This window comes from Lactuca serriola, chromosome 9 (genome assembly GCF_051521515.1).
Source record: "Lactuca serriola cultivar US96UC23 chromosome 9, Lser_US96UC23_V15, whole genome shotgun sequence".
Taxonomy (NCBI): domain Eukaryota; kingdom Viridiplantae; phylum Streptophyta; class Magnoliopsida; order Asterales; family Asteraceae; genus Lactuca; species Lactuca serriola.
This window is the reverse complement of record NC_136416.1, coordinates 61,508,841-61,523,096: the sequence shown is the minus strand read 5'-3', so window position 1 is coordinate 61,523,096 and position 14,256 is coordinate 61,508,841. Positions and strand designations below refer to the sequence as shown.

General features: G+C 35.4%; 3 protein-coding genes across 4 annotated transcripts; 2 read left to right on the top strand and 1 right to left on the bottom strand.

Annotated features, from left to right (window-relative positions):
• Nucleotides 1-3,065: 3,065 nt before the first annotated feature.
• RHL1 (root hair initiation protein root hairless 1 (RHL1)) lies at nt 3,066-5,853 on the top strand. Its single transcript, XM_079019753.1, has 10 exons — nt 3,066-3,475; nt 3,782-3,892; nt 3,981-4,067; nt 4,151-4,371; nt 4,455-4,553; nt 4,637-4,766; nt 4,882-4,933; nt 5,038-5,072; nt 5,297-5,338; nt 5,573-5,853. The coding sequence occupies exons 1-10, from the start codon at nt 3,152-3,154 to the stop codon at nt 5,600-5,602; spliced, it is 1,131 nt and encodes a 376-aa protein (XP_078875879.1). The 5' UTR covers nt 3,066-3,151; the 3' UTR covers nt 5,603-5,853.
• Nucleotides 5,854-7,863: 2,010 nt separating this feature from the next.
• On the top strand, nt 7,864-12,090 carry PARC6 (plastid division protein). The gene is made up of 12 exons (XM_079019743.1): nt 7,864-8,366; nt 8,796-8,909; nt 9,027-9,164; nt 9,263-9,367; nt 9,456-9,578; nt 9,656-10,024; nt 10,139-10,234; nt 10,302-10,421; nt 10,533-10,598; nt 10,675-11,403; nt 11,590-11,780; nt 11,863-12,090. Exons 1-12 carry the CDS (start codon nt 8,082-8,084, stop codon nt 11,945-11,947), a joined length of 2,421 nt encoding a protein of 806 aa, XP_078875869.1. The 5' UTR covers nt 7,864-8,081; the 3' UTR covers nt 11,948-12,090.
• On the bottom strand, nt 11,978-14,254 carry LOC145073189 (Rhodanese/Cell cycle control phosphatase superfamily protein). 2 transcript variants are annotated; one of them, XM_079019750.1, is made up of 8 exons: nt 13,776-14,254; nt 13,574-13,627; nt 13,330-13,479; nt 13,043-13,166; nt 12,862-12,953; nt 12,668-12,771; nt 12,344-12,601; nt 11,978-12,262 (listed from the first exon to the last, which is right to left on the bottom strand). In XM_079019750.1, exons 1-8 carry the CDS (start codon nt 14,097-14,099, stop codon nt 12,133-12,135), a joined length of 1,236 nt encoding a protein of 411 aa, XP_078875876.1. In that variant the 5' UTR covers nt 14,100-14,254; the 3' UTR covers nt 11,978-12,132. The 2 variants fall into 2 exon arrangements, with proteins under 2 accessions (XP_078875876.1, XP_078875877.1); XM_079019751.1 differs by having other exon boundaries at nt 13,330-13,474; nt 13,776-13,915.
• Between the last annotated feature and the right edge of the window lie 2 nt (nt 14,255-14,256).

Genomic DNA, 14,256 nt, shown 5'->3' with positions numbered 1-14,256 from the left:
CGAGTCAAACAACACTAAAGCAGGCAAGGAGTTCACTAGGAACATACCTACCAAAGGTACAAATATAAGCATAATACAAACATAATACATAAGATAAGGGATAGAAACATATCGGTCACAACATCTGGTGCTGCTCTGACCTCCTCGACAATAAGCTGGAAAGCGCGACCTCAAGCCCTCGGGGGCTCCGCCCTGCCCTGACTTCTGTTAGTGATCCTCAAAGTAGTCGGCGTTGGAGCCTGCATCGGTTTGGCAGCGAGCGTTGGACAGTTGGCCTTAACATAGCCAACCTGGTCATAATGATAACAAATCCTGGAACTAAGTGTCGGAGCCTGCGGGCGGCACCCGTTCGGCCACAATTGTGGCACCCAGATGATAATCGACAAGCACCCTTAAGTGTCTTGCCGCACTTCCCACAAGTGCGGCCCTTTCGACCCCCATATCTGACATCAGCGGTCTTAAATCGCTTTGGCACAGGATGCGACTGTGGAGGGGCCGACCTCTGCTCCTTCGTCTGCAAGTTAATCTCAATCTCATGCTGCTTGGCGGTCTCCTGCATCTCTAACAATGAACCATAACGCTAAGTAGAAACAAACTGCACGATGTCCGTCTTGAGCATGCTCAAGTAACATGTCATTTGAGCCTGCTCGGATGCAACAAATTCATGACAGAACATAGTTCTTTACGTGAACATCTTGGTGATCTCCATTACCGTCTCAGAACCCTGTCTCAAATCCAGATACCCCTAGGCCAATCTCTCTCGCTCCACCAACGGAACATATCGGGATCGGAACATCTCAGAAAACTGCTCCCAAGTTACAATAGTTCTCTGATCAGCAAAATAGGAATTGGCAGTGAGCCTCCAACAATCCTTCGTTTCGGCCCTCAAAAGGTTCATAACACACTTAACCTTCTGGTCAGTAGGGCATAAACAAGTGAAGAAACATCCCTCCACATCAGATATCCACCTCATGACAATGATCGGGTCCTGAACGCCATCGAAAGTTAGGGGCTTCGTATTGTCGAAGTCCCGATACTGAAAAAACCGACCCGGTCCTACACCAGCAGATGCTACGGCTGCGGAGGCAGTAACAACAGTAGTCTCAACAATGGTTGCGTATTTGTCATCAAAGAACTCCATCATCGCGATCATAATAGAACCAAACAACTCCGATTGCTGATCCCGGACAATGGCTACAACCTTGTCCTGAAGAATCTCCCTAATCCGGGCATCCAACTCATCTGCCCCAATCTGCCTGCCGGCTCCTGATCCCGATCCGGATCCAATCTCAACTCGCCTCGTAGTCACCATATTGAAAATACACCAAGGATGTATCAAATAATACGCATAACATAACAGGGGAACCAACTCCCAACAGGCCTTAGGGGTTGTGACTTCTCTGTTATGCATACGGGTCCTGTGCTTTCAATAGTACGAGCTCATACTACCTTCCATGTCTACCCATAGTTGTCCCAGAGGATCATCACAACAACCCTAACAATACTTTTAGCATACCCAAACTCTCAATCCTCACATCCTAGAGGATATATATATATATATATATATATATATATATATATATATATATATATATATATATATCAAAACTTGTCAGCTGACCCCACACTACTCATCCATGAATCTTCCACCAAACTCTCAATCCTCACATCCTACCCTAAGACCTTCATCTAATAAGAACAGGAAATAACGCCAAATCAAACATTATGAGGCTATAAGATCTTAGTTATGTATGACCATGATACATACACTAAGCAACTACAATAATGATGTCAATTCCATTAGAGATGGACCCTAGGCTATCAGGTATCATATAATCAGACAGTTCTATCATGAAAACATCATGAAGATCCTAGCCTATCGCTAGCATGCTATTCTAACATATCATAATATCAAATAATAATAGGTATTTTGGGGTCTATTTACTGGTTCCGATTGATCGTACACATCATATCATCCTTGATTATTTTGAAAACCATTTGAAAATCACTTTAAAAATCTTTTTCCTTAGTTTGAGATTGGATTCACACGAGTGTTCATCCAATCCACTCAAACCAAGACTCTGATACCAACTTGTAACATTCATAAAATTCTTGGGGTAACTGGAGTCTGTACGCTACGGGACCGATCCTAGCAAGGATCTCGAATGGCTCAATGTATCTTGGGTTTAGTTTTCCACGTTTTTCAAAACTTATCATGCCTTTCCATGGTGAGACCTTCAAAAGGACACGATCACCAAAAGAATTAAAATGACGTTGAGTTCACATAATGTTTCTGAAAGAATTAAAATCTGTCAGATAATTAAAATTATATATTTTGTTTGGTTGGTAGAAAATAGAATTCAAATAAAACTTAATATTCCGTTGGATTTGCATATATGTCATATTAATTTGATTTCAATAATATAAATGACATAATTGTGTTATTGTTTTTTTTCTTAACTTATAAAAATAGTACTGGTGATGATGATGGCAAAGACGGTGGTGGTGGTGGTGATGATGGTGTCGTGGTTGGTGTGGTGGACGACGATCGTGATTGTCATAGTAATAGAGAGTAGTATGGTAATATTCAACATTTTTTTGAAAGAGATTTTAATTATTTATTTATTTTTGATAAAATTTACTTTCCCAAGTTATACTCATTAAGAATTTCAATTCATTTTGAAAGTTTGAAAAAAACATGAGAAAATGATAAGTGTCGATAAAATCCCATCCAATTGCCAAACAAATGAATAAGAAAAGGAAAAAATCATTTTTAAAATGGAACTCATTTCTACGTAACATTTTTTTTTCGTACATAACAATTTATGCTTTAAAGTGTTATATTGTATAACTCTATAATACATAAATTATTGTGTATGACAAAAAATCGTTAAGTACAGATCATTTATCTCTTTAAAAACCCTTAGAAACTAGGATTTCCAACCGGATAACAAAAGGAAAATATCGTTTTAAACGACGATATATATATTTTTGGTTTAAATAAAGAAAATATAAAATTAGAAATTAACCCAAATCCAATTTGACAAATAACTGAACATGCGATAATTCTACAATTGATTTTAGTCGTGGACTCGTGGGGGTAGACTGTGTAGTGAAAGCAGTCTTTTCCCGCCTTCCATAATCTCCCCCGATGGCGAGAGGTGGTAATGATAAAAGTGGCCGGTCGGCGGCGGAGCAAACAAACCCTGAAGCAGAAGAACGGAAACGACTCAGAAAACTTGCAATTTCAAAAAACTTGCTATCTGAAGCTCCGGCGAAAGCTTCGTCGCTGGCTCTGAACCCCTCCAAGACAGTGATCAAACACCACGGTGCAGACGTACTCAGGAAATCTACCCGGAAGAATCGGTTTCTATTCTCATTTCCGGGTTTAATTTCTCCGATTTCTGGTGGCAAGCTCGGCGAGCTCAAAGATCTCAGCTCCAAAAACCCTATTCTCTACCTCGATTTCCCCCAGGTTTGTTTACTTCATCTGGTGATTTGCTTCCGTCTATGCTTACGAATTCAATCCGGTTGAAAGTTGTGAGAGTTTACGAGTCCTCGTGTGTCTGGTAGGATTTGATAGATGTGAAAAATGTAAATGCCCCTTTCAACCAACTATTCAATTGCATTAGAAAGGGAAATAAATGCAAGATCTATCTTACTTGTCTATTCTACTTTACTGTGACTGAAATAAAGTTATGTTTAAGATTATTAATCATGGGGCATATGCCTGATTCATCATAAACTAACTGTGACTGGATCTTCTCTCTTCTGTATGTAGGGTAGGATGAAGCTGTTTGGGACTATTGTTTATCCCAAAAACAGGTACCTAACACTGCAGTTCTCTAAAGGTGGGAAGAACGTGATGTGTGAAGATTACTTTGATACCATGGTTAGTGTTTGTTTACTTCTTATCACCATTCTCTCATGATTTACAGGTCTGCAATTTTTAAGCTTCTTGAAATGTTTTTCTTCTTCAGATTGTTTTTTCTGATGCATGGTGGATTGGCACTAAGGAAGAGAATCCAGAAGAAACCCAACTCAGCTTTCCAGAAAATATGAATATGGTCACTACAATTATTGAACTTTTTCCCCACAATTGCAAATCAGTTCTTGGACATAATCTTGACACATTCCATATTTTCCACAGGGGCAGCAAAAAGAGTATGATTTTAAAGGTGGTGCAGGTTCAACAAGTGAAAGAATACAAGGGGTAACTCCAAGTAGAGTAACTCAGGTCAAAGTCAAACATCAGGAGACTCCTGTACATAAACTAGAAGAGGAATTTTCAGACAGTGAAAATGATTTACAAGATTTGAGTCAAAAAACACCAACTAGGCATTCAGCAAGGACTTCTGGAAAGAACTATAAGTAAGCATTCTTTCATTTATTGTTAATAGGTTTTGTGTTTATAAGCATATACACATAACCAATAACTAAGGATCTTTTTTTAGGTTTGCAGAATCTTCTTCTGCAGATGATGCAATTGATTTGGATATCAACTCTGAATCTTCTAACGAGGAAGAAAATGTAACTGGTGGAAGTCCAATCAGGTATCTTTCTGAAAACATTTTGTTTTAACAAAAATGGAGATTGAAATTTGAAAGTCCTTTTGCTATATATATATATTCTACAGTAAGGATCCTGAAGAAACAGAAGTGATTGAAGAAGCTACAGAAAGTAGTATTTCAGCAACAAAAGTGAAGGATCGTGGTTCTCTTGTTCAAGCCACTATCTCTACATTATTCAAGAAAAAAGAGGAAAAGGTCATACTTTAAATCATGAAATATTTTCAATCGTTATTTCCACCATATACCCTTTTAGAATAATTAATGTGTTAAGTGTTAATGACTTGTTTTATTAAACTTCTGATGTTTACAGATGGCAATAAAGGAAGAAAAGGGAAAAGGAGTTAAAGGAAGAAGAGCTAGTGGTATATTACTATATCATATATGGCTATATGTTATATAATTGTTATTTTTTTTATTGTCTAGTAAAGCATATTAGTCTAATTTATTGGTATACATCTCACTTTAGGTACAAAATCTACTCCAAGGAAGAAAAAGGCTAAGGTATTCTTATTAAATTTCTTTTATAAGATTACTTGCTAGAAATTGTTTTTTTCTTCTAGCATTTTGGATTGATAAATATTTTATGTTCAAGTATATATTTAAAAAGGTTGTGAAAATATAGTGTCATTTTTACATAGTTTGCTGAGAAACTTTATATATCTTTCCTTAATTACTTAACAGAAATATTTCTAGATTTTCGTTTGACAACATTCTCATTTTTTTAGGTTGATGATGATGAAATTGAAGATATATCAGATCCATCCGAGGTAAGATTTTTTATTACTAATCAGCTTTTTACAATTTTTACTTAATGTCACTTATTATATATTCATATGATGAAATAATCACCTCAAGATTCATGTTTATGTGATAATGCAAATTGTGTAATTACACATAGTTTTAGTATAAGTAATAGGGTTAAATGCAAGAAATTGTATTTTGTATTTTGATTGTTGAAAATTTTGGATTCAACTAATTTCATCATCAAATGGTATGTTCAGGATTCAAGTGATGAAGACTGGGGTGCTTGACTTTTCATTTAAGGTCAACTGAAGCTCTTGGGAAGATTCTTCATCAAATGTTGTATGCATATGTTTCAATTGATTTGTGCACTATAATAGTCTTTATGGATTCTATTCATTACAAAGACCTGTTGTTGTCTATGTTCTCCATAGAATTATAGCGTTTAGATTGACATGTAATTTTATTAAAATGTTTGTTTTGTCAAATGTGTAAAACGAAATGGATAGAAATATCAATGTGACATGAAATATCTCAATAAGTATATAGTATCAGAGACAACAACGTATTAAAACTTAAAACGAAAATAAATCTTGAGAAACTTATAAATCGTTGCTTCTTATCATCTTATTTAATCTTACCATTGTTTAACATCTTAGAAATTCTTTGGTGTTTGACTTTGGATTATGAGTTCATATACCCCTTGACATTGGATACTTGTTTATATACCCCTTTGATTTGGATTATTAGTTATTACACCCTTGAGATTTGATTTGTCGGTTATTAAACCATTCTGATAAATTTGGGTCCCTTGTACCCTTGATTTAATATTGTTGATTTTTTGAAAACTTTGTTGGTTTTCTGTTGATTTTGGAGGTTTGAATTGACTATAATGATTGTCATCATTACTTACTCAAAATTAGTCAATCGAGTATTTTCATAAGACATTCCATTGCTTAACTATAATTTGACATCTGTATAGATGAAGGCCTAGAGATAAGAATAGAAGATGACAATGAAAATTTTGAAGGCCAGTTTGTATGGTATTTTGAACTATGCTATGATATAAATTGTAACAACCTTATTATTTCAAACTTTAAACTATGATTATGATATTTGGGACCATTATTTTGCATTTTTGACCTTCAAAATGAGATTTAAAATCAAAAGATTTTAAAAGTTTTTTAAAATTTACCTTAACAATGGGTGTTTCACAAACCTTTATATCAATGCCACTTTAGTTTTTTGCCCACGAAGAAAGAAATAAGTGAATAAAATTTTAATAATCGATAATATAATTAAAAGATACTTGACGAATATTTTTTCAAAATATCACAAGTTTTATACGCTTGCGATCAAATTTTATACCTCAAGTGGTTGAATTTGACTTAAAATATTAGTTGACATTTGCAAATTAAGCGATTAAACTCAACATAATCTTAATTGGCATTGTAAAGTGATTCAAATTACTTATCTCGAGTCTAATCAAATAAGTGAATATTTTTAAAATATAAAATATTATTTACATTGATTGTGTTTGTGTTTGATGACGTTTTACTTATTTTAAAATAATATAAAAAATTCCCAAGCCAATACACTTTTGGAAACTTCACATTGCAATGAGTATTATAAAAAAAAACATCTATCAATTACAACGCGATAATACATTAATACCTCTAATTTTTTGTTAAAACCAATTGGATATCCTAATCCTAAGGTTCCGTTTGATAGTTTCTGTTTGAGAAAGTGCTGTCCGGTAAAATGCTGTCTGAGAAAGTTTTCTGACTGGTAAAGAAACCATGTTGTTTGATTGTACATCTGATTAACTGTGCTGAATGATGAAAAAAAAGTAATAATTCAATAAAAAATAAATTTAAAAAAATTAATAATCCAATAAAGAAAGAAAGAGACGATGTTTGGTGTATAATTGTCTTTCAAGCCCATTCAGCCAGAAAGATATGATTTTGAGGTTTTCTGGGAAAGACATATCTTACCAGGAAAGACCCCTTCTTTTGTGCAAATCAAACAGTCTTTCCGGTCCATTTAGCCAGAAAGATCTGTTTAAACCTGGAAAGATGCGTATCAAACGGAGCCTAACTATTACTTGTTAGCTTTGGTCCCTAGTTTAACACAATGTCTAATTCCACCTCAGGCGCACACAAGAAAACACAATGTCCAGTTTAACATGCTAAATTAGTTTTATTTGTATCAAATTCTTCAAGGTATGATAACAATTATAATTATAATCTTTGAATAATGTTAAAACGGACAGATAGTATGATTAGTCGCTTTCTGTTTTCTTTAGTCACAATTTTATTTCATTCTCATGTGGTTTGAGTATTATTGTTATTATCTTGAATAATTATGAAATTAGAAATTTCTTAGATTAAAATCGGTGTAAATGACATTAATTCAGACGTTATGTAACTTTTTTTTTCGTATGTTCTATAATTACCTTACCATTTCCATGTTTAAAACATTTTACAAAAATCTCGAGAGCTATTTATGATCCAAACAACAAAAAGAAAAAAAAGAAAAAAGAAAAAAAAGGGAAAGGGAAAGGGAAAGGGATTTCCAAGGCTCAATGGAAAAGGTACAAATTGCAATTCCAGAAGTTCCTTTAGCTGCTTTTTGGGCCATGGCTTCCTCTCGCCCTTCTTCTTTCCCATTCTTTCCACAAGCTTCAATTGCATTGTAACATTGTTCTTTCCTTCATTCACTCACTCTCTCTTTCTATCTGCTACTTGAGGGACACCGGCGTTTTCTTCCATGGCAGCAGTATTTGTTGATTCATCACACATTTTACTTCTGTGCTGCTACATCTCTCCAAACAACAAGACTCACACGAGATTCAGTAAATACAGCTCCGGTGAAGTTACCAGTTCTTCTTATCCTTCTAGGGTTTCGTTTGATTCGTTGTCGAGAAGGCGTCAACGACGAATTTTGCTGTCTGTAAGCGGTCGCGAAATTGCTGACGTTCGTGTCGCTGATAATAGCAACAATGTTCATCATACACGATCAGCATTTGTTGAGATACCTGTCACTTGCTACCAGGTTCCTTGTACTCGTTTCATGATTAATTTGTGCCTTACTGGCGTCAATTTCTTGACACTGTACTCTCATATTCACCACTCACAGTTAAATGTATCCTTAATATCAGATTGGCTCTAGATTTGACCAAAACAAGCAGCCAATGTTATTGATTACTCTGTTGCTGTAATTAGTACTATATATTATTGGGTTTAACTGTCTAATACTGGGATTAATTAATCTAATCTGACTGATAGTGGTTATATGAGGGATTTCTTAGTGGTACATCCTTGTATATGTCTCTCTCTGCTTCATCATATATAGTCTTTAGTATTTCTACCAACCACAAATGAGATGACTTATGTTGCCTCTTGTTGAAGACTAGGGTATTTGTGACCTATGATAAGTTAAGATGCTTATCAATCTGAATTACTTACAATGAACATATTGCAGATTCTTGGTATTCCCGATAAATCAGAGAAAGATGAGATTGTTAAGTCCATGAAGCATCTAAAACTTGCTGAGATTGAAGAAGGATACACCATGGATACTATTGTTTCTCGCCAGGTGCCTTTAAATCTATTTTAATATCCCTAGTAACATTAATATGATCCCTTTGTTACAGGATAACAATAAACTCACTACATAAGCATTGATATATAGCTTTGTTTTGCATATTTTCAGAATCTTTTAATGGATGTGCGTGATAAGCTTCTTTTTGAAGCAGACTATGCTGGTAATGTAAGGGAAAAAGTTCCACCAAAGTCATCTCTTCAAATTCCATGGTCCTGGTTGCCTGGTGCACTTTCCCTCTTACAAGAGGTAGATGATTCTTGGAACTACGTTGTATTGTTTTTCATGTTCTTTTTGAATTTCTTTGTTTATATTTAGTATATATATCTAATTTAAGTTTCTTCTAGGTTGGAGAAGAAAAGCTTGCTCTAGACATTGGGCGAACAGCACTACAACACCCTGATTCTAAGCCTTTTGTTCATGATTTGCTTTTATCAATGGCTCTTGCAGAGGTAAGAAAAGGCAAAAAGAGGTTTGAGCTTGCCACCTGTCTTTTCCTTCACATTTTCTTATTATAGCCTTATAGGTGCTTTCTTGAAGTGTGCTATAGCAAAAGCAAACTTTGAAAAGAACAAGATTTCCCAAGGATTTGAAGCTTTAGCTCGTGCTCAGTCTCTTCTCAAAAGCAAACCTTCACTTGAGCAGATGACATTGTTATCTCAGGTGCTTTTTACTTCACTTTCCTTTTATTCAAATAAAGAAACACCCTAAATGGAAATATCAATTACAATATGCATTAGATTGAAGAATCTTTGGAAGAGCTTGCTCCTGCATGCATATTGGAGTTGTTAGGCATGCCTCATACACAAGAAAATGCTGAGAGGAGAGTAGGGGCAATTGCAGCCTTGAGGGAACTCTTAAGACAGGGACTGGATGTGGAAAGTCAATGCCAAATAGAAGATTGGTCAACCTTCTTGAATCAAGCTTTAAATAAGCTCATGGCTGCAGAAATAGTTGAGCTTCTTACATGGGATAGTTTAGCTAATACACGAAAGAACAAGAAGTCACTCGAGTCACAGAATCAAAGAGTAGTAGTTGATGCAAATTGCCTCTATACTGTAATGATGGCCCATATTGCCCTTGGTTTTTCAAGCAAGCAAATAGAGATGGTATATTCCTTTTGGAAACCTGGTACATTTTTTATTTATTTTAAGCTCACATATCTAAAAAAAAAATACATCTCACATATCTGTTCATTAAAGTCTTTTCATTTTATTTTGTAGATTAAGAAAGCAAAAAGTATTCTTGAGTGTTTTGTGGCATCAGAAGGAATTGCTTTAAAACTTGAAGAAGCCTTTTGCTTGTTTCTACTAGGAGAGGTGATTTTCTCTTGTATAGAATGTGTTTAATCAACATATTGAGGGCTATTTTCGTAATTTTGTACAGGGTGACGAGGCTGCGGTTATTGAAAGGCTTCAGCAGGTTGAGTCAAATTTAAATTCAACTTCAAGAACATTGTTATCACGGATGGACATCAAGGATGCTTCAAATGCCAAGAAGTTGCTTGTATGCTTTTGTTTATGCAATTTTTTACAAAATTTCAAATGCCTTTAAATCATGGGTTATGTGATAAATGTAGATATAATCTCACACAAGAATTGTTGCTGGATTGATCAGGAATCATGGGTAAAGGATGCTTTACTTGGTTTGTTTTCAGACACAAGGGACTGTTCTCCATCTTTGGTGAGTTAATACTTGTTCAAAAACATATCTGTTTTTAGTCTTAAAAGAAGCTAATTTTTCAAACAAATTTCTACAGGATAGCTTTTTTGTTGGTGAAAAGAAGGTTTCTGAAAACAAGAATAGAAAAAGAGCACCACAAACATCACCAAGTTTAAACCAGAGACCACTTTCTTCTACTTTTTCATCTGATTGGAGAACTATTGAAGATCATTCATCTTCACCACGTCTTGGGTCAACTGTGAAGCAGTTGACTCCATCAAATCTACAAAGCCCACTAATAGCAAACAATTTGAAACCCGAAAGCTATCCATCTGTTCAATTAAAGAGAAACTTAGGAGTACACTATGATAATATTTGGGAAATTTGGTTGGATCCAAATAACACAATTAGGTATATGAGCTTTGCCACAGCAATGTTTTGCTTATTATTTGCAACCATGGGTGTGCGGTTTCGTGGGCCCAGGAGGGTATCTAGTTGGGCCCTCAGTGGGCCCAACACGGGATCACTTACAGAATCTTCTCATGGTCTTTGGGGATCTGCTTGTGATAAGGGGAATCATATTGCCAAAATGGTGATGTCATTGTGGTCAACGCAAAAGGAAAAAGTCAAGGGTGGAATCGAAGGTGGAGGTGTAAAAGATTCTAGCATGGGTGCGAGTTTAAATTCATGTAAAAAGAGATCAATGCGTGTGGAAGAAGCTGAAAGTCTTGTTAAACAATGGCAAACTGTTAAAGCTGAAGCTCTTGGGCCTAATCATCAACTTCATAATCTTGTTGATGTTCTTGATGGGTCGATGCTTCTTCAGGTAAGTAATGTTTTTGCTTTGGGGATGTTTCTTTTTAACTTAATGGTAACAAAAGGGTAAAATAGTCATTTACTCATGTTCAGAGGGTTCATATGAAACTTTTAAATATTTGTTCAAAACTTATAATAAATCTTTGACTTTTTCAAGGTCTCTGATATTTACAACTTTCCATTAATCTGAACACAGTGGAAGGGTTTAGCTGAGTCAGCAAAAGACAGGTGTTGCTTTTGGAGATTTGTTTTGCTGGAGTTGACTATTCTTCAAGCAGACATTTTGACAGATGGAACAGGTAAGGAAATGGCAGAAATAGAGGCTCTTGTTGAAGAAGCAGCTGAACTTGTGGACTCATCTCATAAAAAGAACCCAAATTATTATAGGTAGATATTTTGCATGTTACAAATTTGCCCTTTAACAATCATTACAAACTATATCGATAACATTAATCATGACTAATTTCAGTACCTACACGATCCGTTATTTGCTGAAGAAGCAAGAAGATGGATCATGGAAATTCTGTGAAGGTGATGTTGAAATCCAAACATGATCATACATACTCATTGTCTGGAGCTCTTACTAGTTTTTTCATTTCTTTGTTCCTTTATTATAACCTTGATAGAACATTGTTGTGGTTTAGTTTAACTGTTTCAGAAATGTACAAAAAATTAATTTTATTAGGTGTTCATATTACACTTTGTGTCTTCCACTACAATGCCAATGGATCTTTAATCTTTATGTGTCGCGATAGTGATGCCATTTTTTGTATCTTTCATGACCTGAAAGCACAGGTCTAATCCTATCAGCAGATGTACATTTCGAACAACAGCATCCTCTTAACTCATCCATGCAACTCAAACAACACCTGAAAAGAAAAAAAATATTTTTTTATGAACATCAAATTATAAAAAAATATAAAATTACGGTACACACTAAAGTTACTTACAGGAATAGCAGATTGCAATCCAGGTTTGCACAATTCCGATGTCTCAATTCCGAGACTTTTGAATTACAAATGTAGCATTTAGCAAACACGACATCATCATGAACTTTGGTTTCATCATGTTTAACTACTGAAGGTGGTGGTAGAGAGAGGCGAGAGTCAAAAACAAATAAATTTCCAATCCATTCCACCGAGCCTTCACACTCTAGATAATGTGAGATTCCTCCTCTCAATGTATACAGCTTTTTGTAACCCCTTTGTCTATCAAATCATATGCACAACTCATTATTCAGACATACATACATATATACATATACACATACATACCTAAGGATAGTGGAATATACGTCGCAACGAATACCACCTGTGCAATACATTAATATCTCTGTATTTTCTTTATTAACATTAGCTAAAGGATCTGAAGCAATGTCCTGTATCAAATGAATAAACATCGAGTTGATAGATACATTTTATAATTTGAAATCTGATATTTGACTATGGAGAAAGTTATATTTATATACCTCTGATTCAGATATCCCGAAAGTTGTGCTCCTGAAACAGTCTACATTTGGTCGTTGAGCTCCACGAAAGTGACCAATATCCCATTCATAACCTAAATACCAAAACCTTATTACTACAATAACAATTAAATAATTAATGTGTTAAATAAGATCAGATAAGGAGAGGGGAGAAGAAAAGTACCGTTTCTGACATCTAATAAAATGACATTTCTATCCTCTAGTCTCTTCCTCCATTCAGATGGTGTGAGAGGCGTTGCTCGCATAGATGAGTCGGTTAAAGGAAGATGTGATACCCCTCCTTCCAACTGAACAAAATTAACACAAATTTAAAAACATTTAGTAAAAAAGAATAATTTCCACCTCTAGACTTGATTCATTTTCCTGACTTTTTGTATTAAGTACTTAACGTCAGGAAAAACCATGTCTAGTAAAAAAAATCAGCTTAGAGGAGTGTGACTGCTTTCTTGCCTGTACAAGAGAAGGTTTATACCGCAGTTTGAGTCTTGGGAAAGCATGCCTGTGAACAGGAGGTGATATCTGAACTAATATATCATTAAATCTCTCATCTTCTTTTAACCAATTCACGTATGCAAGAGCATCTTCCGATGGCCCACTGTACTGCACCACAAATTAACCAAATTAGGGTTCATATCATTCTTCAAATATGATTCAGGCCCAATTTAGATGCCATGCAGGAATCGTTTTTACCTACCTGAGCATTGATTCCTTGTTCATTCATGTATATCCGACCATGTATGTCACGACCCTACAAGTAAGTCATAAGTCATAAGTCATCAGTCATCACCACAACCTAATCATTTCAATTGCACATTCGAACACTCACTAAAACACTTATCAAAATCAACTTCAACATTCAAATAAATTCCTTATAATTGAAAACAGAGAATGGGAACCTGTAGAAACGCAAGGTGTTTGGAGACCTCCTGTTCTGGGTCTTTGATGAACACAAACCGGTAGAAATTAACTACTAAAAAAACCCTTTCACCCTCCTCAAAAACCTCATCGGCTTTATCCCGCTCCCGTCTTACCCAATTGGGTTTCTTAGTCGATGACGATGATAATGTGGAAGAGCATTTACAAGGTTGTAATCGAATTTTGATGCTCCTATATTTAACTGGAACTGAATATGATGGACAAGTGGTCTTTCGAGTGATTATAGTGGAACAATTGAGACTTTTTGGTGGGATACATGGTAGGGTTAGAGTTAGAGAACACATAATCTTACACTCACAGAAAGGAAAATGTGAGTTGCAACTGCCAGGAATTGGGTGTGGGTTTTCCTCAGCTCTTCAGTTTCAAGTTTCAATCGCACGAGCTTATCCTGCCATGCCAGGCACTCGCACTCCTCTATGCTTCGATATCTAAAGGGAAAAA

Excerpts from the sequence above, each read along its gene's own strand:
- RHL1 (XM_079019753.1), top strand. The coding sequence starts at position 3,152 with ATGGCGAGAGGTGGTAATGATAAAAGTGGCCGGTCGGCGGCGGAGCAA. Across the intron at positions 4,068-4,150 it reads TTCCAGAAAATATGAATATG|GGGCAGCAAAAAGAGTATGA; the intron begins GTCACTACAATT and ends TATTTTCCACAG. Across the intron at positions 5,073-5,296 it reads CAAGGAAGAAAAAGGCTAAG|GTTGATGATGATGAAATTGA; the intron begins GTATTCTTATTA and ends TCATTTTTTTAG.
- PARC6 (XM_079019743.1), top strand. The coding sequence starts at position 8,082 with ATGGCAGCAGTATTTGTTGATTCATCACACATTTTACTTCTGTGCTGC. Across the intron at positions 10,599-10,674 it reads GGGACTGTTCTCCATCTTTG|GATAGCTTTTTTGTTGGTGA; the intron begins GTGAGTTAATAC and ends AAATTTCTACAG. Across the intron at positions 11,781-11,862 it reads AAGAACCCAAATTATTATAG|TACCTACACGATCCGTTATT; the intron begins GTAGATATTTTG and ends GACTAATTTCAG.
- LOC145073189 (XM_079019750.1), bottom strand. The coding sequence starts at position 14,099 with ATGTGTTCTCTAACTCTAACCCTACCATGTATCCCACCAAAAAGTCTC. Across the intron at positions 12,772-12,861 it reads TCGGGATATCTGAATCAGAG|GACATTGCTTCAGATCCTTT; the intron begins GTATATAAATAT and ends CATTTGATACAG. Across the intron at positions 12,263-12,343 it reads GATTGCAATCTGCTATTCCT|GTGTTGTTTGAGTTGCATGG; the intron begins GTAAGTAACTTT and ends TTTTCTTTTCAG.